The sequence below is a fragment of the Somniosus microcephalus genome, chromosome 3 (genome assembly GCF_052327205.1).
Source record: "Somniosus microcephalus isolate GS21.2 chromosome 3, FLI_Smic_1.0, whole genome shotgun sequence".
Lineage (NCBI taxonomy): Eukaryota > Metazoa > Chordata > Chondrichthyes > Squaliformes > Somniosidae > Somniosus > Somniosus microcephalus.
In genome coordinates this window covers 180105995-180131466 of record NC_140989.1, presented here as the reverse complement: position 1 = coordinate 180131466, position 25472 = coordinate 180105995, and the positions used below count along the sequence as shown (strand labels likewise).

General features: G+C 48.3%; 1 protein-coding gene across 2 annotated transcripts in view; it reads right to left on the bottom strand.

Moving 5' to 3' along the window:
- Positions 1 to 25472, bottom strand: part of prkn (parkin RBR E3 ubiquitin protein ligase) — a 2088612-nt gene that overhangs the window by 918758 nt on the left and 1144382 nt on the right. For both annotated transcript variants that reach the window (XM_085981987.1, XM_085981988.1), the window contains one exon: positions 12338 to 12453. In XM_085981987.1, the coding sequence (XP_085838113.1) occupies positions 12338 to 12453 (116 nt within the window). The remainder of the gene's footprint in view (positions 1 to 12337; positions 12454 to 25472) is intronic.

Genomic DNA, 25472 nt, shown 5'->3' with positions numbered 1-25472 from the left:
TTCTCAACCGGAGGATAATGTAGCTCGGCACCTTGTAAGATCCTGGACATAAATGCTACAGGACGACCTTCCTGATTCAGAGTAGCCGAGATCGCCACCTCCGAGGCATCACATTCAACCACGAAAGGGAGATTCTCATCAATGGAGTGAAGAGCCGCTTTCTCCAACTGTTTTTTGAGAAGGTTAAAGGCTGCAACAGCCACTGTTCCCAGTGGAAATGATCTAGTATGCAGCAAGGGTTGGATTTTGTCCGAAAAATGAGGAATCCATTTAGCGTAGTATGCAAACAGACCGAGAGCCCGACGTAAAGAAGCCGGATTCTTAGGTGACGGGAGCTCTTGGAGTGGGCGAAGTCTTTCTGGGTCTGGCTTAATGATACCATTGCCTACGCAGTAGCCAAGGATGTTGATGGTCGGTTGCGACTCAACAGATTTGGATTCATTCAGGGTCAAATTACGGCGATGGAGGGCATCCCGAAATTTTTGGAGGTTGGAGTCGTGTTCCTGTTGATCGTGGCCTGCAATGGTAATGTTATCAAGATAGGGAAAAGTGTCCCTTAGGTTTTCCTGCTTAACCAGGCCATCCATTGCCCGTTGAAAGACAGCCACTCCATTAGTAACCCCGAATGGGAGGCGACGAAATTGGTACAGCCGTCCATTAGCCTCAAAGGCTGTGTACTGCTTATCTGAGACCTTCAATGGTAACTGATGATAGGCACTTTTTAAATCGTAAGTTGAGAACACTTTGTATTCGGCCAGTTTATTAACCATATCATCAATGCGTGGCAATGGGTAGGCGTCCAAGTCGGTATATTGATTGATGGTTTGTGAATAATCGATGCATAGTCGCTGTTTGTGAGGTTTTAGAGGGTTCTTGACAATGACGACTTGAGCCCGCCAGGGCGACGAACATGGTTCAATGATATCCTCTGCTAGAAGTCGAGAGATTTCAGCCGCAATAAAAGATTGGTCTTCCTGATTAAAGCGCCGCGATTTCGTTATTATCGGTTGGCATTGAGGCGGAATACTGGCAAATAATGAGGGTTCATCAAGTGAAGCTGCTGATAATGCACAAAATGGTAATTTAGACGGTATATTAGAAATAGTAAGTCCGGGTTTGGATCCACCAAACTCAATGGTGAGTTTCTTATGCTGTTTTTGGAAGTCCAGTCCTAAGAGGAGATCACTACATAAGTCCTTGAGCACCGAAAGACGGGTGGAGGGATACATACGACCATGAAGTGTCATATCAACAACACAAAAGCCGGAGATTCTGGTATTAAGTGATGACCGGGCCATCGCAATTGCCTGGTCCGATGGGAAGACATGTAGTTTCAATTTCACAACAATCTGTTCCTTAATGAAACTATCAGTACTTCCTGAGTCAATTAAGGCATCTAAGGTATGCCCTTTAATTGAAATTTTTGTGGCTGCATGAGACAGGTTCTGTGGGCAAGCAGCTGTAATTGGTGTCGTTGCACAGAGAGTGGCTAAAACACTCGGTGTGCTTCTTCGGGAGAGAGCTCGAGAGGAAGCTTGATAGGTCCTAGCTGGAGCATCTTGATAGGCCCTAATTGGGGCAGTTCGGTAGGCCTTAGCTGGATTGGCCCTCGTAGAGGCCCTTGATAGGCAAACTTTAGCAAAGTGTCCTTTTTTCCCGCAATAACTGCAGATTGCATTGCGAGCAGGGCAGGTTTTCCTAGGGTGAAAAGCATCTCCACAAAAGAAGCATTCCTTCCTAGATTGCCAAGAGGCTGCTAAAGTGGGGCCGTCCTCCTCTTCTTCATCAGAATTATCAGAATTAGATTCCCCCATGATAGGGTTCACCTGAGACCGCTTGAATTGTCTGGTTGCAGCTACAGCAGCAGATCGAGATCTGGGCAGCTGATAGAGGTCTGCATTTCTCTTTGCCAAATCCAGTGAACAAGCTAGGTCAAAAGCTTTTTGTAGCTCAAGTGTTTTACTTTCTAGTAGACGCTGGCGTATAAATGGAGAGGCAATCCTGCAGATGAAAGCATCACGAATCATTTCTTGGCGGTACAGCTCAGCTGAGGCTGCCTGAAAGTTACAATCTACGCTGAGCCTGCGAAGTTCTTGCAGGAATTCGTCAATTGATTCCCCTGGCCCTTGTCGGGCTGTGGCCAGTAGATGTCTAGCATAGACCTCATTTGGGGTCTTAGCATACAGTTTCTTAAGTGCCCGAATCACCTCATCGTAATTATCCCATTCATCAACATATTCGAACACTTTTGGGGTCACATAATTGATAAGTATCTTCAATCTAGCAGGGGCATCTGCTTCACATTCATCCAGAAAATTCTCAAAAGTACGGTACCAATGCTTCCATACCCTGCCAGCTGCTGGTGCATTCGGGTCCAAGTCCAGACGAATAGGTCTAAGGATTTTCTCCATGATGGGTGGTTCCCTGGATCCTTAATTCCGAGTTTGTCCGAAGGTCTAGTATTTGTGAGTGTAAATACTAAGTTACTTAAATTGATGTAAGAAAAAGGAGGCTTACCATCAAGTAACTTTAAAGTAAGCTTTAAGTAACTTATAAACACACTATACACAAGAGAGGTCTTTACCATGCCTCTGGTAGAAGCCTCTTACAATACTGAACAGACCAGTATTTATACCAGTCCAACAGGAAGTGACACATGACAGGAAGTGAGGTATGTACACAGTTCATAGTTCACAGTTCACAGGAAGTGATGACATAACTTCCCGGAAGTTATATTTTTATCACACCCGGTCCCTGCCTTCTCCCCATATCCCTTGATCCCTTTAGCCTTAAGAAATATATCCAACTCTTTCCTAAATATACTTAATGAGTTGGCCTCCACCGCCCTCTGTGGCAGAGAATTCCACAGGTTCACCACTCTCTGGGTGAAGAAATTCCTCCTCATTTCAGTCCTAAATGGCTTACCCCTTATCCTTAGACTATGACCCCTGGTTCTGGACTCCCCAGCCATCAGAAACATCCTTCCTACATCTAGTCTGTCCAGGCCTGACAGAATTTTATAGGTTTCGATGAGATCCCCTCTCAATCTTCTAAACTCCAGTGTGTATAAGCCCAATTGACACAATCTCTCCTCATACGTCATTCCTGCCATCCCAGGTATCAGCCTGGTGAATCTTCGCTGCACTCCTTCCATGGCAAGAATGTCCTTCCTCAGGTAAGGCGACCAAAACTGCATACAATACTCAAGGTGTGGTCTCACCAAGGCCCTGTACAACTGCAGCAAGACACCCTTGTTCTTGTACTCGAACCCTCTTGCTACGAAGGCCAACATACCATTTGCCTTCTTAACCGCCTGCTGCACCTGCATGCTTACCTTCAGCGACTGGTGTACAAGAACACCCAGGTCTCTTTGCACTTCCCCTTCTCCCAATCTATTGCCATTCAAATAATAATCTGCCTTCCTGTTTTTGCCACCAAAGTGGATAACCTCACATTTATCCACATTATAGTGCATTTGCCATGTTTCTGCCCAATCACCCAACCTGTCCAAATCGTGCTGGAGTTTCACGACATCCTCCTCACAGCATACCCTCCCACCCAGCTTTGTGTCGTCTGCAAATTTGGAGATATTACATCCAATTCCCTTGTCCAGATCATTAATATATATTGTGAACAGCTGGGGTCCTAGGACCGATCCTTGCGGTACCCCACTAGTCACTGCCTGTCACTCGGAAAACGACCCGTTTATTCCAACTCTTTGCTTTCTGTCCGCCAACCAGTTCTCTATCCAAGTCAATACCTTGCCCCCAATCTCATGTGCCTTAATTTTGCACGCTAATCTCTTATGCGGGACCAATCCAAAGCCTTCTGAAAGTCCAAATACACCACATCCACTGGTTCTCCCTTATCTATTTTACCAGTTACATCCTCAAAAAATTCCAGTAGATTAGTCAAGCATGATTTACCTTTTGTAAATCCATGTTGACTTTGTCCGATCCAGTCACTGCTTTCCAAGTGCTCTGCTATTACATCTTTTATAATGGACTCTAGCATTTTCCCCACTACCGATGTCAAGCTTACCGGTCTATAATTCCCCGCCTTTTCTCTACCACCTTTTTTGAATAGTGGGGTAACATTATCTACCCGCCAATCCATGGGTACCGTTCCAGAGTCTATCGAGTTCTGGAAGATGACCAGCAATGCATCTACTATTTCTAGGGCCACTTCCTTAAGTACCCTGGGATGTAGATTATCAGGCCCTGGGGATTTATCGGCCTTCAGTCCCATCAATTTTCCTAACACCATTTCCCTACAAATACTGATTTCTTTCAGTTCCACCCTTTCATCAGACCCTATGTTCCCCGACATCTCTGGGAGGTTATTTGTGTCCTCCTTTGTGAAGATAGAACCAAAATATCACAGAATCACAGAATCACAGTGCAGATAGAGGCCATTTTGGCCCATCGAGCCTGCACCGACACATATCCCACCCTATCCCCGTAACCCCACATATTTAATCCCCTAACACTAAGGGTCAATTTATCATAGCCAAATCAACCTAACCTGCACATCTTTGGACTGTGGGAGGAAACCGGAGCACCCGGAGGAAACCCACGCAGACACAGGGAGAATGTGCAAACTCCACACAGACAGTCGCCCGAGGCCAGATTTGAACCCGGGTCCCTGGCGCTGTGAGGCAACAGTGCTAACCACTATGCCATTTCTTTGTTCCCCATTATAAATTCCCCCGATTCTGACTGCAAGGGACCTACGCTTGACTTCACCAATCTTTTTCTCTTCACATATCTATAAAAGCTTTTATAGTCAGTTTTTATGTTCTCTGCAAGCTTACTCTCATATTCTATTTTCCCTTTCTTAATTAATCCCTTTGTCCTCCTTTGTTGAATCCTAAACTGCTCCCAATCCTCAGGATTATTGCTTTTTCTGGCCAATTTATATGCCCTCTCCTTGGACCTTATGCTATCCCTAATTTCCCTTGTTAGCCACGGTTGGGTCACCTTTTTTGTTTTATTTTTAATCATTGGTGATTGGAAAATAATCACCAATGCATCCACAATTCCTACCGCCACTTCTCTCAAGACCCTAGGATGTAGGCCATCAGGTCCGGGGGATTTATCCGCCTTAAGTCCCATTATTTTACTGAGTACCATCTCCTTAGTGATTTTAATCATCTTTAGCTCATCCCCCCCCCCATTGCCCCCTGTTTGTCCAGTGTTGGGATATTTTTAGTGTCCTCTACTGTAAAGACTGATACAAAATGTTCCCCACCACTAGTTTCCCGGTCCCATCCTCTAAGGGACCAACGTTCACTTTAGCCACCCTTTTTCTTTTTATATAGCTGTAGAAACTCTTGCTATCTGTTTTTATATTTTTTGCTAGTTTATTTTCATAATCTATCTTCCCTTTCTTAATTAATCTTTTAGTTATTGTTTGCTGGCTTTTAAATGCTTCCCAATCTTCTATCCTCCCACTAGATTTGGCTACTTTATATGCCCTTGTTTTCAGTCGGATACTATCCTTTATTACTTTACTAAGCCACGGATGGCTGTCTTTTCTTTTACTCCCCTTTTTCCTCAGTGGAATATATTTATCTTGAAAGATGTGAAATATCTCCTTGAATGTAGACCACTGCACTTGTACCGTCTTACACTTTAATCTGTTTTCCCAGTCCTACCTGCCTCGGGAATTCACGAATGTTATCATCACTGCGGTCTACATCCCACCACACGCTAATGCCAAACTAGCACTGAAGGACCTCTACAGGGCCATCAGCGAACAACAAACTGCGCACCCAGACGGAGCTTTTATCGTCGCGGGGGACTTCAACCACACAAACCTAAAAACTGTACTACCGAAATTCCACCAGAATGTCTCCTGCCCCACAAGAGGGGAGAACACACTGGATCAAGTCTACACGAGCATTGTAGACGCTTACAAGGCCATTCCCTGCCCCCACCTTGGGAAGTCTGACCACCTCTCCCTGTTTCTAGCCCCGGCATACAAACCACTCATCAAAAGAGAGAGAACATCAATGAGAGCAGTGAAAGTATGGCCAGAGGGGGCAGTATCGGAGCTTCAGGATTGCTTCGAACGCACTGATTGGGGCATGTTTGCCCACAATGACATCGAGGAATACGCATCCACAGTGCTATTCTACATCAACAGCTGCGTCGAGGTCGTCACGACCCACAAAAATATCAGGTCATACCCCAACCAGAAACCCTGGATGAACGGAGAGGTCTGCTCACTGTTGAAAGCACGCGACGCAGCATTTAAATCTGGCAACGCAGCGGCTTACAGAGCAGCTAGGACCAACCTAAAAAAGGGTATCAGGACTGCCAAATGGAAACAGACACTGCGGATAGAGGATCACTTCCGCAACAACTCGGACCCCCGGCGCATGTGGCAAGGCATCCAGGCCATCACTGACTACAAGGGCAAAAACACCAGTCCCCCGGTCAGCGACGCCTCCCTTCCGGAGGAGCTTAACAACTTCTACGCTCACTTCGACAGGGACAACAAGGAGCCGGCTACCAAAGCCTTGCCACCCCCGGAAGACCAGGTGCTCACTCTGTCGACCTCCGACGTAAGGGGCGCTTTACGCAGAGTGAACACACGAAAGGCTACTGGACCGGATAGCATCCCTGGACGGGTACTCAAGGAATGTGCTGATCAGCTGGCTGATGTCTTCACCGCCATCTTCAACCTGTCATTGGCCCAGGCAGTAGTCCCTACCTGCTTCAAGACCGCCGCCATCATTCCTGTGCCTAAACAAGCGGCTGTGACGTGTCTGAACGACTATCGACCTGTCGCACTCACACCCATCATAATGAAGTGTTGAGAGAGACTGCTCTTAGCCCACATCAAAGCCAGTGTTCCTGCCTCCCTTGACCAACACCAGTTTGCCTATCGGGCAAACAGATCAATGGAGGATGCAATCACAACTGCTCTATACTCGGCACTGAATCACCTAGATGGTAAGGAGACCTACATCAGAATGTTGTTTATAGACTACAGCTCAGCATTCAACACTATCGTCCCCAACAAGCTGGCCACCAAACTCCAAACTCTTGGCCTGAACACTTCCCTCTGCAACTGGACCCTGGACTTCCTAACAAACAGACCCCAGTCTGTCAAATTAGGCAACCACACCTCCCCCCCCCTGACCCTGAACACGGGGGCCCCACAAGGATGTGTGCTGAGCCCCCTCCTCTACTCCCTCTTCACCCACGACTGTGTGGCTGTTAATGGTTCCAACACCATCATCAAGTTTGCAGATGACACCACGGTAGTAGGCCAGATCACCAACAACGATGAGTCAGCCTACAGGGAGGAGGTCCAGCATCTCGTGAAGTGGTGCGCCGACAACAACCTGGCCCTTAACACCAAGAAAACAAAGGAAATAATCGTGGACTTCAGGAAGTCCAAAGGCGGAAGTCACACCCCCATCCACATCAATGGGGTGGAGGTGGAAAGGGTGGCCAGCTTTAAGTTCCTCGGAGTCCACATCACGGAAGACCTCTCCTGGTCCCTCAACACCTCCTCTCTGGTGAAGAAGGCCCAGCGGCGCCTATATTTCTTGAGGAGGCTGAAGGGATGTAATCTGTCACCCCCCGATCCTCTCTAACTTCTACTGCTGCACTATAGAGAGCATCCTGACAAACTGTATCACGGTATGGTACGGCAGCTGTAGCTCCCACGACCGGAAAGCCCTGCAGCGGGTAGTCAAAACTGCCCAACGCATTACCGGCACCCGGCTACCGACCATAGAACATATATATCAGAAACGCTGCCTACGGAGGGCACGGTCCATCATCAAAGACCCTACCCACCCCAGCCACAGTCTGTTCGCCCTCCTACCATCTGGAAGACGCTACAGGTGCATTCGCACCCGTACGACCAGATTTAGGAACAGCTTCTTTCCCAGGGCTGTCATCCTACTGAACTCCACAAATAAACACTAAAGCCTGCACATCTGCCGATGCACTTTATTATGGTCATATTTATGCTAATATATATGTACAAATGTATGTTGAAATGTTTAAGTGTCCTAATCCAAATTGTACACTCTCGGGAGCCGCAAGCCTACATTTCGTTGTACTGCACTTGTGCACTAACAATGACAATAAAAGTTGATTTGATTTGAGTCCACTTTAGTCAATTCTACTCTCATACCTTCATAGTCTCCTTTATTTAAGCTCAGTATGCTGGTTTGAGATCCAACTCTCTCACCCTCAAACTGAATTTGGAATTCAACCATATTATGGTCACTCATTCCAAGGGGATCCTTTACTAGGACATATTTTATTAATCCTGTTTCATTACACAGGACCAGATCTAAGATTGCCTGTCCCCTGGTTGGTTCAGTTACATACTGCTCAAGGAACCCGTCCCTAATACACTCTATGAACTCTTCCTCAAGGCTGCCATGCCCAATTTGATTAGACCAATCAATATGAAAGTTAAAATCCCCCATGATTATAGCTGTTCCCTTATTACAAGCCCCAACTATTTCCTGATTTATACTCCGACCAACAGAGTTGCAACTGTTAGGAGGCCTATAGACTACGCCCACTAGTGAATTTTTCCTCTTATTATTCCTTATCTCCACCCAAACTATTTCACTATCCTGATCCTTTGACCCAATATCATTTCTGACTATTGCAGTGGTTCCATCCTTGATTAACATAGCAACCCCACCTCCCTTTCCTTCCTGTCTGTCCTTCCTAATTGTCAAATACCCTTGTATGTTTAGTTCCCAGTCATGATTATCTTGCAGCCATGTTTCCGTAATGGCCACCAGATCATACCCATGTGTAGTTATTTGTACCGTCAACTCGTCAATTTTGTTACGAATGCTGCGTGCATTCAGATAAAGAACTTTCAAATATGTTTTCTGACAATTTATTCCTGCTCTTACCCCTTTTACTACTTTACCTTTATATCATTATACATTCTGTCCCTTCCTGACACGCTCTGGTTTTTAATTCCCCCACTGCTACCTTGCTCTATTGCCTTCTCTGCTGTCATTTTTATTTTTCGCTCTCTTAAAACCTCCCCCCAACTAATTAGTTTAAAGCCCTCTCTACAGCCCTAGTTATTCGATTCGTCAGGACTCTAGTCCCAGCACTGGCCAAGTGAAGTCCATCCCAACGGAACAGCTCTCTCCTGTCCCAGTACCGATGCCAGTGTCCCAGGAAGCAAAGTCCATTTTTCCCACACCAGGCTTTGAGCCACGCATTTAACTCTCTAATTTTATTTACCCTAGCCAAATTTGCACGTGGCTCAGGTAGTAATCCAGAGATTATTACCCTTGTGGTTCTGCTTTTTAATTTGGCCCCTAGCTGCTCAAACTCCCTCAGCAGAACCTCCTTCCTTGTCCTATCTATGTCGTTGGTACCAACATGGACCACGACAACTGGATCCTCCCCCTCCCACTCCAGTTGTCCAGTTATTTAAGTGCAAGAAAAGTTTTTTGGTTGAAAAATATGCACAAATGTAAGACATTAGAAAGAACACAAATGAGTACAGTTTACCGTATATGCCGTGCTTGCAGTTAAGGGGGTCATGACCAATTTGCTAAACACAGCAAATATCCATAACTGTTCATGAACCTTAGTCAGGTCAGATTGCAATTGCTACCTGAAATGCCTAGCTGCAGGTGAAGCAAAGCACAATGTTTCCTCTACGACCTACTGACATGCAGCACTTATAAACATACATGCAAACTACATGGTCCTTACAAAACTGAAGTGTTACTCTCGGAATGCAGAGAAAATCTTTAGTAGAAGAAACTAGACAGGATCCTGATGCTAATGAGGGTGGTAGGGCAAGCAGAAGTGCACAGGAGCAGACATGCTGGTGCAGATACAAGCCTGAAGTCTTCCATGGCCATGACATGATGTATAAATCTATTATATCTATATAACTTGCTATAAATCTTACGTCCAACCACACTTCCTGTCCATAAAACCTTAATACCTGGTGTCACTTTTTTGTCATACAGGTAGACTATCCTTTATCCGAAAACCTCGGGACCAGCCGTGTTTCAGTTTTCGGAAAATTTCGGATTTCGGAAGGTATTTTATAAGACTGGGAAATTTGTCGGGGGTGGGTCGGCGGGGGGGTCGGCGGGGGTCCACGGGGGGGTCGGCGTGGGGTCGGGGGTGGGGGTCGTCGGGGTTGGCGGTGGGGGTCGGCGGGGGGTCGGGGTCGGCGGGGGGGTCGGCGGGGGTGTCGGCGGGAGTCGGGGTCGGCGGGGGGGTCCACGGGGGGGTCGGCGGGGGGTCGGGGGTGGGGGTCGTTGGGGTCGGCGGTGGGGGTCGGCGGGGGGTCGGGGTCGGCGGGGGGGTCGGCGGGGGTGTCGGCGGGAGTCGGGGTCGGCGGGGGGGTCCACGGGGGGGGTCGGCGGGGGGTCGGGGGTGGGGGTCGTCGGGGTCGGCGGTGGGGGTCGGCGGGGGGTCGGGGTCGGCGGGGGGGTCGGCGGGGGTGTCGGCGGGAGTCGGGGTCGGCGGGGGTCGGGGTCGGCGGGGGGGTCGGCGGGGGTCCGCGGGGGGGTCGGCGGGGGTCGGGGTCGGCGGGGGGGGTCGGCAGGGGGGGTCGGCGGGAGTCGGGGTCGGCGGGGGGGTCGGCAGGGGTCCGCGGGGGGGTCGGCGGGGGGGGTCGGCGGGGGTCCGCGGGGGGGTCGGGGTCGGCGGGGGTCCACGGGGGGTCGTCGGCGGGGGTCGGGGTCGTGCGCCACTCTGGTTATGTCGTGCGCACGACTTACGCTGAACGAAAAAACCTTCGGTTTTTAGAGGGTTTCGGTTTTCGGAAGTTCGGATAAAAGGTAGTCTACCTGTACTTCTGTGTCAGCTATTTGCATTATAAATTCCTCTTTAGTGGCTTGGTTGGAAATGCAAGAAAAGATTTTGTCTGAAAAATATACACAAATGTAAGACATTACATCTGACAAAATTTGCAGCGATTTCTGAGCAGGTGGCGACCCCTTTAAGCAGTGCTGGAAATGGCTGCTTGCCTGCCTGTACCCGCGGCCCCCCATGAGTTATGGGCGGGTTGGGGAAGTACCGGTAGCTGTGTTGGGTCCGAACATCATTTGAATATATCTATTAGGCCTCCCTGCCTTTTGCCAACAGCAGCGCAGGCTGCCTAAATCAGGTGGACCTCTGGTGGTTAGTTGGCGACTTTTTAAATTTCAATTCAGCCGTGATCTTATTGAATGGCAGAGCAGGCTCGAGGGGCCAAGTGGCCGACTCCTGCTCCTAATTCGTGTATTCGTATAATTTTCATCTTGCTACCGCCCCGTTCATGCTGAAAAGTGAGACAGTAGACAGACAAAAATCGACCCTAAAGTAACAGCAATAACTGAGGTTTTTGAACTTAGATATTTTCAGTTCTCATTTTGAACATTAAAGTCAATTTATTGAAAGCAAATATCAAAGCAAAAAATGTACTCTATTAGATCAAATAATCCTATAGGAGTGGCCATTTACAAGTACAGCGAATATTTGAGAGAGGAGCAAGTTGAATCAGATATTAATTGCTGTCATCACGGAAGATCAGCAGCAGACAAATCTTAAGTCAAGTATTTGCAGCTATTTTAGGTGCAGATGCCACTGTTTACTTTTATTATTGACAATTTTATTTTAAGCACTGGTTGAGTTTGCCACAAAATCACTTCAATGTCTAGTACTGTGCATCAAGATCAACATCAAGCCAGGAAAAAAGTTATAAAAAGATCAGCAGAGGGAATCTTTCTTTGGAATTACAGAAAATGAAGAATAAAATGTCACAAGGTATAGCTTTGTCTTTTTTAAATGCTGTGGTCCTTAAAGTGAGGAACGTCAGTACTGGGTAAATTTAGATCCTGCTGTAAATCCACATGATGCAATGTAAGTACAATTTCACACATTTTACAATGAAATAACACTTCGTTCCACAGTCCATTGCCCCCTTTCAGTATTAACTAATTAACATAGAATCATACAGACGGAGGCCATTCGGCCCAACGTGCCTGTGCCGGCTCTTTGAAAGAACTCTCCAATTAGTCCCACTCCCCTGCTCTTTCCCCATATCCCTGAAGATTTTTCCTTTCCATTATATATCCATAATTTCCTTTTGAAAGTTATTACTGAATCTACTTCCACCACCTTTGCAGGCAGCACATTCCAGATCAGAACAACTCGCTGTGTGTAAAAAAAATAGTTCCTCATCTCGCCTCTGGTTCTTTTGCCAATCACCTTAAATCTGTGTCCTGTGGTTTCCGACCCTTCTGCCACTGGAAACAGTTTCTCCTTATTTACTCTATCAAAACCCTTGATCATCAAGAAAGCAGTTGGATGAATATTATACTTACACAGTGTCAGTACAGGTTATACATGGGACGTTTTGCCTGTTTGGAGTAATTAAGTTCAAAATCACTGAAGTGTCGCTCTCAGAGGTTGGATGTTTTCCACATTTGAAGTAAAACTCCTGTAAAATGTAAACACAGGTTAGGGGCACATTATAACTAATAATATGTATTTTTTCCCTATTTGCTTAAGGCTAAGTGATTGGAATCCATCAATCATTTTATATTTTCCATCTGTCTATGATACATGGCGCTAATTTGGTAAAATACATTTTAATCAGCAACTGAGTTCTCCATTGACATTAACTATATCAGAATGATGGTGTATGCAGCATATGCAATTCCTCAATCAAAATAGTGAGCAACTGACTATACTGGTTACTGCACCGATAGATTTCCACTCCAATTTTCCCTTCTCTTCTCCCTCCTAATCTCTCTGAAGAAGGTATCTTGGGGTAACAATTGGTTATGGCCCGTTTTCGTTAGTGTAGGCCAGAGGCCGGCCTGAAATTGGGCTGTGGGCCTCATTTACATTATTTGGGCAAGCTGCTGATGACAGTCCAACCTCCTTAGGCAGCTCGCCCATTTTAAATAGATGTATGTCGAGCTACTTGGCTCGCCGGCCCTAAGGAAAGGCTCGGGGGGGAGCAACAGAGCTGGGGCCAATTGTGAGGACTGTGGAGTTGAGGCCACTGTTTAGACCACAGTGCCCACCAAACAATCCTGAGTGGATTGCCTTCTGTGTTCATTGCAACCCAATTTCTGCAAGAGGCCTAAAACAGGTGTTAGGCCCTTATTTAAATATGTACGGGACCTAATGCCTGTTTTAGGCGGCTGCCAGGGAGGCCTGAAAAATGGCCCAACCAAATATCAGGCTGGAGGAACAGCACCTCAACTTTACAGGTGCTTTCCAGCCTTCCAGGCTCAAGTTTGAGTTCACCAGCTTTAGATCATAACCACCTCTCATACAGCAGGTCTTGGTAATGGTTCTGCTGTAGCCAGTTACAGCTCCTCTGAACTTTACTCGTCCCATTACCGCCCCCCTTTTGCCTCACACTTGTAGTGTATGTACCTTTAAGAGAGAACTACTTTTACAGCTCCTGTATACTGTAGTACCGGCAGTGACCACACCTGTATATAAGCCTTGAGCATGCCTCTGTACCCCCAGTCTTGAGACTACCCTACTCCAGTAAACACCTGTTGATTGTTAAGTTACAGCATCCGTGTAGTTATTGGAAAACATCATACTCTCAGAATCACGGATCTAACAGTGGCGACGAGTGTCGATTTGAATCTACCTGCAACTCTGCATTTCCCTTCATGGATTCGCTCCGGCAGGGCGGTGGAAGAAAGTCGAGGCCAGAAGCACGGGCGTCCGGCAGAGAGTGAACATCGCAGGGGAGGCTGTTGAGAGCCGGGCTTGGTTCCCCAGCCACGACGATCCAGCAACAGACTGACAACAGGTACAGCGCAGACCCTTCCCGGACAGCGGCGGCTGGAGCCGACCGATGGCAGAGAAAAAGCCGAGCAGTGTCGACGGGGTAAGAGAGAGGGTGAAGCGCACAGGGCGCAGCCGGGGGTTGAAAACCGAGCGGCGTCGAGGAAAAACAAAACAGAGAGAGAGAGGGTAAAGCAGCAGCCGGGTTCAGGACCGAGCGGCGGAAACGGGAAAGGCGCACAGGAAAAACGCGCAGAGCACAGCCAGGGCTCAAGGGCTGAACAGTGTCCGCGGGGAGAAGAAGGGCGAGCGCGGGAGACGCCATTGAGCCACAGAGAAGAAGGAAGAGCGCGGGAGACGCCATTTTTAGAAGCCGCAGCGGAGAAGAAGGGCGAGCGCAGGAAGAAAGGAAAGCGCGGGAGACGCCATTTTGTGCCAGCAGAGAAGAAGGGAGAGCGCGGGAGACGCCATTTTTGACAGTTAAATCACACCCAGGGATGCCGAAGAGTGACAATATCTCTACGTTCGACAATGAAGTCGAAGATTGGGCGACATATGTGGAACGCATTGAGGTGTAATGCAGGGCGAATGAAGTGCCAGATGCTAGGAAAGCACTGGTTTTGTTAAATTCCATGGGTGCAAAACCTATGGCTTACTGCGAAACCTAATAACCCCAGAGAAGCCCGTGAATAAGAATTTCGAAAGCATAGTAGGAATCCTACAGGACCACTTAAACCCCACACCGCTGCTGATAGCAGAAAGATTTAAGTTCCACAAAAGGAACCAGTATAAAGACGAAAGTAATGCTGAGTATTTAAAGGAACTGCGCAAGCTATCGAAACACTGCCAGTTTGGAGTGGGACTAGCAGATACGTTAAGGGACAAGTTTGTGTGTGGGCTTCAAAGTGAAGGAACCCAGAAACGGCTTCTATCAGAAAAGGATCTTACGCTGGACAAGGCTTTCAGCATGGCAGTATCACACGAAGCAGCCGCAAGGGGCGCTGCAGAGATACAACGAAGACCGCAAGAATATGGCACCAATGAAATGTCATGTGGAACAGGGAAGTGTTATCGCTGCGGCAGAACAACACACGACCAGAAGGATTGTTGCTTCAAGGACCAAGTGTGCAGACAGTGTGGAAAAGCAGGACACATAGCAAGAGTCTGCAGGTCAGGGAAGAAAAGCAACAGCAAGAAATCTCCACAGGAGAAGTACAAAAAGGTAGATAAGGTGATGGATAGTAGTTCAGACGAACAGAAAAGTGATACAGACTCCGGAAGTAAGGAGCTGGGTTGTCTGAAACTACATAAGGTAACCAAAATGGAGGATCACCAGACTATCTGGGTCACACTCAAGATAGACGGAATCCAAGTGAAAATGGAATTGGACACAGGATCAGCCCTAACAGTCATAAACCAAAGGGACTACAAGCGGCTATTTTCACATATACCCTTGAAAGCTACAGAGATTGTCTTGAAGACGTACACGGGGCAAAAAGTCTACCCCAAAGGAAAAATAAGGGTGAAAGTGATATACAAAGGCCAGGAAATACCTAAAATGGACCTATATGTATTGCCAGATGGAGGACCACCACTACTAGGACGTGAATGGATCCAGAAGATACAATTAGATTGGCATTCCATACAGGCACTGAAGGTTGAGGCCAAAAAGGATGATGACGTCACACCTGGATGACTGTCAAAAATGCTAACTGACACAAAAGAAGTGTTCCAGGAGGGACTCGGAACACTAAAAGGCATTAACAGCAATGATTAAAATAGAGGAAAATGCAAGCCCAAAGTTTCTTAAGGCCAGACCAGTGCCTTATGCGATCCGACCAGCCGTCGAAGCAGAGCTGGAAGGGTTGGAACATTCAGGAGTACTGTCCAAAGTAGACTGGAGCGAGTGGGCTACACCCATCCTTCCTGTAATGAAGAGGTCGTTCAGCAATACGCCTGGGGAACCAAAGAAGGTCCGCATCCATGGGGATTTTAAGGTGACAGTGAACCCAGTCCTTCACACGGTGCAATATCCGCTTCCACGAATTGAGGATATTTTCGCCTCGCTATCTGGAGGTAAACGCTTCACCAAAATTGATCTAGCCCAGGCGTATTTGCAAATGGAGGTAGAAGAAGCCTCGAAACAATACCTCACGATCAACACTCATAAAGGTCTCTACCAATACAACCGGCTGGTGTTCGGGGTAGCATCGGCTCCGGCTATTTGGCAAAGGGCAATGGATCAAGTCCTGCAAGGGATTCCAGGGACCCAGTGTTATTTGGACGGCATCCTGGTCACGGGCGAAAATGACAGTGATCACCTCACCAACCTGGAGAAGGTGCTCACTAGATTAAAGGAATATGGGCTACGAGCTAATCGCCACAAGTGCGAGTTTTTCCAGATGCAGATCTCGTATTGTGGCCACATTATCGATGAAGAGGGGTTACATAAGTCCCCTGAAAAGATTGAGGCAGTAGTCAAGGCTCCAGCACCGGAAAATGTGTCACAACTGAGGTGGTTCCTCGGGCTGTTGAACTACTACCATAAGTTCTTACCAAATTTGTCTACATTATTACACCCACTGAACACCCTACTGCAAACAGGGGTGCCATGGAAGTGGAATGACGAATGTAACCGAGCTTTCCAGAAGTGCAAAGAATTGATCACATCAAAAGAGGTGTTGGCCCATTTCAACCCAGCACTACCAATTCGTTTGGCATGTGATGCATCACCCTATGGTATTGGAGCGGTGCTGTCGCACAAATTCCCACACGGGTTGGAGAGGCCAGTAGCATTTGCGATTCGGTCACTAACCTCAGCCGAGCGCAACTACGCCCAGATTGACAGGGAGGCCCTCAGCCTAGTGTGGGGAGTAAAAAAACTCAACCACTACCTACATGGGCAGAAGTTCACCTTGCTGACTGACCACCAACCACTTGTCTCCATCTTTAATCCAAAGAAGGGCGTTCCGGTGATGACTGCACAACGGTTACAAAGATGATCCCTTTTTCTAGGGGTGAACCAATATGAAATAGAATATAAAGGCACGAAACAGCATGGAAACGCTGATGGGCTATCACGCCTGCCACTGCCTACTGTGGAGGAAGCACCAGCAGTGGACCCTATCGAGATATCTTATTCATCAATAATTGAACGATTGCGAGTAACTAACGCGGATATAGAGGAGACCCGCAATGATACGACACTGTCTCGGGTATATGATTTGACGGTGAGGGGATGGCCAACACATGGCGACTCACTGTTGCCAGCATTCTCATCCAGAAGAGAACAGCTGTCAGTATGCCAGGGAACAGTGATGTGTGGATCCCGAGTGGTGATTCCACCCAAGTTAAGGGAGAGAGTGCTAAATGAGCTTCATGAAGGTCATCTGGGAGGGGTGAAAATGAAAAGCCTTGCTAGGGCTTATGTGTGGTGGCCGTGGATCGATCAACAAATCGAGAACCTAACCAAGAGCTGCTCAGGATGCCAGAAGGTCCAAAATGCACCACCACATGCCCCTCTGCACCCATGGGAGTGGCCCTCCTCTCCATGGCAACGGGTGCATATTGATTTTGCTGGTCCATTCATGGACTCAATGTTCTTAATAGCAGTGGATGCTCACTCGAAATGGCCTGAGGTGATAAAAATGTCCTCAACCACTACAGAGAAAATGATTGCAGTCCTACGGACCATGTTTGCCAGGAACGGCTTGCCAGAGCAGATTTGCTCTGATAATGGACCACAGTTTGTGTCCGAAGTTTCTGAAATTCATGAGAAGGAATGGGGTAAGGCATTACACATCCGCCCCGTATCATCCAGCCACAAATGGATTGGCTGAGAGGTTCGTACAAACCTTTAAAAAGGCGATAAAGGCCATGTGCGACGATGAAATTCCACTACAGCATAAGGTGGACAATTTCCTATTAGCCTACAGAAATGCGACACATGCAGTTACCAACCAGACCCCGGCCATGATGTTCTTTAACCGAAGGTTGAGATCTCGTCTGGATTTGCTCAGACCAAATGTGCGAAGAAATGTTGAGGATAAACAATTCCAGCACATCAATGAGAAGCCGACAAGGAGCTTCAATGTAGGACAACCAGTCTTGGCCCGTGACTACCGAACAGAGAAATGGCAACCCGGAACGATATGCACAAGGCAGGGGCCATTAATGTACACAGTGGATGTCGGGGAGAACATTGTGAGACGCCACGTCGATCAGATCTTAGCATCACAAGAACGAGTCAACCCCATGTCTCGCGTACCTGGGGATGAACCCGACAAAACGGTAGCATCTACCTCAGAACCAGTAGCAGTGGAAACTGATGAACTAACCGACGAAAAGGGGCCAGAATCGCCTCCGCACCAAGAACAAGAACCTCAGGAAAGGCGCTATCCAGAAAGGATCAGGAAGCTGCCCCAAAGACTGAATCTATAAATGGACTATTTTTGTTTAATGTGCATGTTAAAGTGTTAATTGTTATTTGAATATTATGGGTACTGCTAATCTAAAAGGGGAGGAATTGTAGTGTATGTACCTTTAAGAGAGAACTACTTTTACAGCTCCTGTACACTGTAGTACCGGCAGTGACCACACCTGTCTATAAGCCTTGAGCATGCCTCTGTACCCCCAGTCTTGAGACTACCCTACTCCAGTAAACACCTGTTGATTGTTAAGTTACAGCATCTGTGTAGTTATTGGAAAACATCATACTCTCAGAATCACAGATCTAACAACACCATCATCCTTTTCGTCATTTAATCACTCCTGCCCTCCCCCCGTCCCCCTTTCTCTAGCTCTGTACTTGCTTATAAACTGTTCAAACTCTCAAGTCATCGATCTGAAACATTGAGGGGAATTTTAACCTGGACAAGCCCGCAGGTTAGGGTGCAGATGGGGCGGGGGGGTGGGGGTTAAAACCGGCAAAAATGTCAGCGCGTCGGGAAGCCAGCTCCCACCCATCGACTTCCGCATTGCACTGTAACGCGTTAGGCTGCATGCGTGCAGCCCCTCGGGAGGTGGGATGCCAATCAACATATGCAAATCGCTCAATTAGAGCGACACTGACCTAGATTTTTGTGCTTAACGTCGGGCCCATGGGTTTCCCGGGCTTCCTGGAATTCGTCAGTGAAAGCAAGATGGAGTACACAATGTCAATTGAGGGGACTGAATCAATCTCGGGGAAATATGCCAATGAATACTCAGTGCTCACAGCTGCTTTCTTACCTGCTCGTGGGAAAGGATTTGTTCACAATACTTTTGCTAAGAGCTACTTTACACACTTTGGAGGTTTCATCCACACTTTCGAAGTCTGATCTATCAGATCAGGATGTGTGCCACTTATGCTGCCTTAGATTGGGCCTCAGATGACCAGCAACAGCACCAGCAACAGCTTGCTGGTCACAAACCTGTCACTCCACAGCAGATAGGGCAGCAGCAGCGAGGGCAGCAGGTGAGAGGGCAGCAGCAGAGAGGGGGCAGCAGCAGAGAGGGGGCAGCAGCAGAGAGGGCAGCAGCAGATAGGGCAGCAGCAGAGAGGGGGCAGCAGCAGAGAGGGCAGCAGCAGAGAGGGGGCAGCAGCAGAGAGGGCAGCAGAGAGGGGGCAGCAGCAGAGAGGGCAGCAGAGAGGGGGCAGCAGCAGAGAGGGCAGCAGCAGAGAGGGGGCAGCAGCAGAGAGGGGGCAGCAGCAGAGAGGGGGCAGCAGCAGAGAGGGGGCAGCAGCAGAGAGGGCAGCAGCAGAGAGGGCAGCAGCAGAGAGGGCAGCAGCAGAGAGGGCAGCAGCAGAGAGGGGGCAGCAGCAGAGAGGGCAGCAGCAGAGAGGGCAGCAGCAGAGAGGGCAGCAGCAGAAAGAGGGCAGCAGAGAGGGCAGCAGCAGAGAGGGCTGCAGCAGAGAGGGCAGCAGCAGCAGAGAGGGCAGCAGCAGCAGAGAGGGCAGCAGCAGAGAGGGCAGCAGCAGAGAGGCGCAGCTCGCAGAAGGCGATACCCGCCACACTGGTTGAACAGGCAGAGGATAAGCTTCCTCGACATGTCCGAACAGCAGTGTGTCAGGAGGCTCAGGGTGTCGCGTGGAATGGTGGCAGACATTTGCAGCCTGCTGGAACAAGACCTGCTGCCAACTGGACCTGGTGGCCACGCTTTGCCAGTGGCTGTCAAAGTCACCACCGTTTTTGCTTTTGGTTCTTTCCAGGACTCCGCTACAGACATTTGCAGGATCAAATATGACACAAATAAAAATTGATTTTATAGGACCTTTACACCAAGCACCTTCAGGCTACTTACATTGCCTAGTAATTATTGATAAATTTACAAAACGGATGGAAGCATTCCAGTGCAGAAATAAAACAGTTATCACTGCAGCCAGAATGTTATTGAGTGAAGTGATCTGCAGGTGGGAAGTACCTGTACAGGTAGATAGTGATCAAGGATTACACTTTCCAGGAAAATCTTTCACTGAACTCCAAAAGCTTATGGGCATTAAGCATAAGTTGCATATTTCACATTACCCACACTCCGCGGGTGTAGTAGAAAGGGGAAATCGCCCCACTCAAAGGGCAAATACGTTGCTTATGTGTCTTATGGCAATCAGGTCAACCCCACATAACACCACAGGTATCTCAACATACCAGGCAATGATGGGAAAACTGATAGGCATGCCAGGACACTTGTTGGCACCCACAGCATCTCATTTGCTGTTGGGGGCAGTAGGAATTAAAGGGTTAAATCAGAGGTTGAGTATGTAAATGAGACCATTCAATTTGTGGCTAAAAACATTGGAAAATCTAAACAGCAGACTAAGCAATATTTTGAGGAGGGCACAAAGAGCCTGCAAAGGTTAAGTGAATGGGCAATAAGGTGGCAGGTGGAGTATAATGTGGGACAATTATTCACTTTGGTAGGAAGAATAGAAAAACAGAATATTTTTTAAATGATGAGAAACTATTAAGTGTTGGTATTCAGAGAGATTTAGGTGTCCTCGTACAGGAAACACAGAGAGTTAGCTTACAGGTACAGCAAGCAATTAGGAAGGTAAATGGGATGTTGGCCTTTGCTGCAAGGGGGTTGGAGTACAGGAGTAAGGAAGTCTTGTTAAAATTGTACACGGCTTTGGTGAGACCACACCTGGAGTATTGTGCACAGTTTGGTCTCCTTATCTGAGGAAGGACATCCTTGCCTTAGAGGCGGCGCAATGAAGGTTCACTAGATTGATCCCTGGGATGAGAGGGTTGTCCTATGATGAGAGATTGTGTAGAATGGGCCTATACTCTCTGGAGTTTAGAAGAATGAGGTGATCTCATTGTAATATATAAGATTCTGAGCGGGATTGACAGGGTAGATGCTGAAAGGTTGTTTCCCCTGGCTGGAGAATCTAGAACTAGGGAGCATAGTCTCAGGATAAGGGGTCGGCCAATTAAGACTGAGATGAGAAGGAATTTCTTCACTCAGAGGGTTGCAAATCTTAGCAATTCTCCACACCAAAGAGCTGTTGAGTCGTTGAGTATATTCAAGGCTGAGATCGATAGATTTTTCGACTCTAGGGGAATCAAGGGATATGGGGATCGGGCAGGAAAGTGGAGTTGAAGTCAAAGATCAGCCATGATCTTATTGAATGGCGGAGCAGGCTCGAGGGGCCGTATGGCCTACTCCTGCTCCTAGTTCTTATGTTCCTATCTCCCAGTCGGCGGCACACAAATGCATAAGACAGGTGACTGATGGATTGTTCACCAGAACTGCCAATTATATCAACTTCGCCTGTGATGATGCCAGTCAGAATGAGTGGGTGGTCCAGTTTGCAGCTCTGGCTGGTTTCCCACAGGTGCAGGGCATCATCGACTACACACACGTAGCAATCAGGGCACCCACAGATCACCCAGGAGTGTTCGTCAACTGCAAGAGCTTCCACTCCATCAATGTGCAACTGGTGTGCAACCACAAAAAGATCTTTATGTAGGTGTGCGCACAATTCCCAGGCAGCTGCCATGATGCTTTCATCCTGCAGCAGTCTAACCTCCCTGACGTCTTCACACCTGGATGCAGAGTTACCGGCTGGCTCCTAGAAGACAAGGGATACCCACTTAAAATGTGGCTGATGACACCTCTCAGAAACCTGAAGGTGAGGCACAAGAACGCTACAATCAATGCCATATCATCACCATCGGCATGCTGAAGATGTACTTCAGGTGCCTGCAGAACAGAGCGCAGCAGCAAGGTTTGGATCTACAGGAGGAACAAGGCGCAGATCGCAGAACCTCTTCAGAGGAAGACGAGGAAAACGAGTAGGAGGAGGGGGACGAGGAGGAAGAAGGTGATGAGGGCAATGCACCGCCAGCAGTGCACATTGCTGCCCAGGATGCCCTGATTATTACAAGGTTCACTTAGGTTCCACCAGTGCTCCCATCAAACAACCACATGCAAAAGCCACTTTTCGCCCCACCCCCGCCCCCACCCCCACCCCCAATGCAACTAACACAAAGCAGTCTAGCAAACAACCAAGCATCCCTTTCACATCCTGCTACTGGTCGCCGTCAATTCATGTCTTCCCATTCATCATCAAACAACTGAAAAGGCCACTTGCCAGCCAGCCAGCAATCAAGAACGGGCAAGACGGGAAAGTGGTGCAAAAGAATTAATATTTATGTGCTTCAAGTAAAGAAGAGAAACTTAACAATATAACAGTGTCTAAGTCACCCATGGACATGCACTTATGCAACTACAAATCTTTAATCTTCCTTTTCCTAGTGCTTCTACGTGGTGCAACCCCTGTGGCTTGAGCAGAGGTAGAAGCAGGCTGCTCAGATTCCTGCCCTAAATGCTGAGTTGCTCTTGGCCGACGTCCGCCGGGTTTTAGAGCCCATGAGAGCCCCACCAAAGACTGCTCCATCTGCACCTATGCAGGGGCAGACTCGGCAATTGGGACACGAGGCAGCATGTCGGGTACTGACTGGTGGGGTGGGGGGGACAGCGGGTGAGAAGTGGAAGCACTTTGAGTGGAGTTCCCACTTCCATGTCCCCTTTCACCATCATCCCTCTCATGGCCCAGCCGCACTTTACTGCTACCACTGTAGTGGAGAGCACTTTGCTGCAGATCTGTGGGATACTGCAAGGTCAAGGCTAGGTTTTCGGTCCTCCTATTTAAGGTGGCATCCAGAGTTGTGCAAGCCCTCGCTCAAGACCTACATGCACTCGTTTGATTGCCGCATTTGATGCTCCATGCAGTTGGCCACTCTGTCCAATGGCCTGCAACAGGAACCCACTCATGCTTGAGGCGGACTCCTCCAATCTCTTTGCAAGCATGGGCAAAGAAACCTCCTGCTGATTACCACCTACCGCCCTCCCTCAGCTGATGAATCAGTACTCCTCCATGTTGAACACCACTTGGAAGAAGCACTGAGAGTAGCAAGGGCACAGAATGTACTCTGGGTGGGGGACTTCAATGTCCATCACCAAGAGTGGCTCGGTAAACCGCCACTGACCGAGCTCTGAAAGACATAACTGCCAGTCTGGGTCTTCGACAGGTGATGAGTGAACCAACAAGAGGGAAAAACCTACTTGACCTCGTCCTCACCAATCTACCTGTTGCAGATGCATCTGTCCATGACAGCATTGGCAGCAGTGACCACCGCACAGTCATTGTGGAGACGAAGTCCCGTCTTCACACTGAGAACACCCTCCATCGTGTTGTGTGGCACTACCACCGTGCTAAATGGGATAGATTCAGAACAGATCTAGCAGCTCAAAACTGGGCATCCATGAGACGCTGTGGGCCATCAGCAGCAGCAGAATTGTATTCCACCACAATCTGTAACCTCATAGCCTGGCACATCCCTCACTCTACCATTACCACCAAGACAGGGGACCAACCCTGGTTCAACAACGAGTGTAGAAGAGCATGCCAGGAGCAGCACCAGGCGTACCTAAAAATGAGGTGCCAACCTGGGGAAGCTGCAACACAGGACTACATGCATGCTAAAAAGCAGAAGCAGCATGCTATAGACAGGGATAAGCGATCCCACAATCAATGGATCAGATCAAAGCTCTGCAGTCCTGCCACATCCAGTCGCAAATGGTGGTGGACCATGAAACAACTAACAGGAGGAGGAGGCTCCATGAATATCCCCATCCTCAATGATGATGGAGCCCAGCACATGAGTGCAAAAGACAAGGCTGAAGCGTTTGCAACCAACTTCAGCCAGAAGTGCCGAGTGGATGATCCATATCGGCATACTCCCGAGGTCCCCACCATCACAGAAGCCATTCTTCAGCCAATTCCATTCACTCCACGTGATATCAAGAAATGGCTGAGCGCACTGGATAGAGCAAAGGTTATGGGCCCCGACAACATCCTGACTATCGTGCTGAAGACTTGTGCTCCAGAACTAGCCGCGCCTCTAGCCAAGCTGTTCCAGTACAGCTGCAACACTGGCATCTATCCAACAATGTGGAAAACTTTCCAGGTATGTCCTGTCCACAAAAAGCAGGACAAATCCAACCCGGCCAATTACCGCCCCATCAGTCTACTCTCAATCATCAGCAAAGTGATGGAAGGTGTCATCGACAGTGCTATCAAGCGGCACTTACTCACCAATAACCTGCTCACTGATGCCCAGTTTGGGTTCTGCCAAGATCATTCGGCTCCTGACCTCATTACAGCCTTGGTCCAAACATGGACAAAAGGAGCTGAATTCCAGAGGTGAGGTGAGAGTAACTGCCCTTGACATCAAGGCAGCATTTGACCAAGTCTGGCATCAAGGAGCCCTAGTAAAACTGAAGACAATGAGGATCAGGGGGAAAACGCTCCACTGGCTGGAGTCATGCCTAGCACAAAGGAAGATGGCTGTGGTGGTTGAAGGTCAATCATCACAGCTCCAGGACATCACTGCAGGAGTTCCTCAGGGCAGTTTTCTAGGCCCAACAATCTTTAGTTGCTTCATCAATGACCTTCCCTGCAACATAAGGTCAGAAATGGGGATGTTCGCTGATGACTGCACAGTGTTCAGTGCCATTCGCAACACCTCAGATAATGAAGCACTCCATGCCCACATGCAGCAAGACCTGGACGACATTCAGACTTGGGCTAATACGTGGCAGGTAACATTCGTGCCACACAAGTGCTAGGGAATAACTATCTCCAACAAGCGAGAGTCTAACCACCTCCCCTTGACATTCAATGGCATTACCATCGTCAAATCCCCCACTATCAACATCCTGGGGGTCACCATTAACCAGAAACTTAACTGGACCAGCCACATAAATACTGTGGTAACAAGAGCAGGTCAGAGGCTAGGTATTCTGCGGCGAGTGTCTCACCTCCTGACTCCCCAAAACCTTTCCACCATCTACAAGGCACAAGTAAGGAGTGTAATGGAATACTCTCCACTTGCCTGGATGAGTTCAGCTCCAACAACACTCAAGAAGCTCGACACCATCCAGGACAAAGCAGCCCACTTGATTGGCACCCCATCCACCACCTTAAACATTCACTCCCTCCACCACCGCCGTACCGTGGCTGCAGTGTGTACCATCTACAAGATGCACTGCAGCAACTCGCCAAGGTTTCTTCGGCAGCACCTCCCAAACCTGCGATCTCTTCCACCTAGAAGGACAAGGGCAGCAGGCACATGGGAACACCACCACCTCCAAGTTCCCCTTCAAGTCACACACCATCCTGACTTAGAAATATATCGTCAATCCTTCATCGTCGCT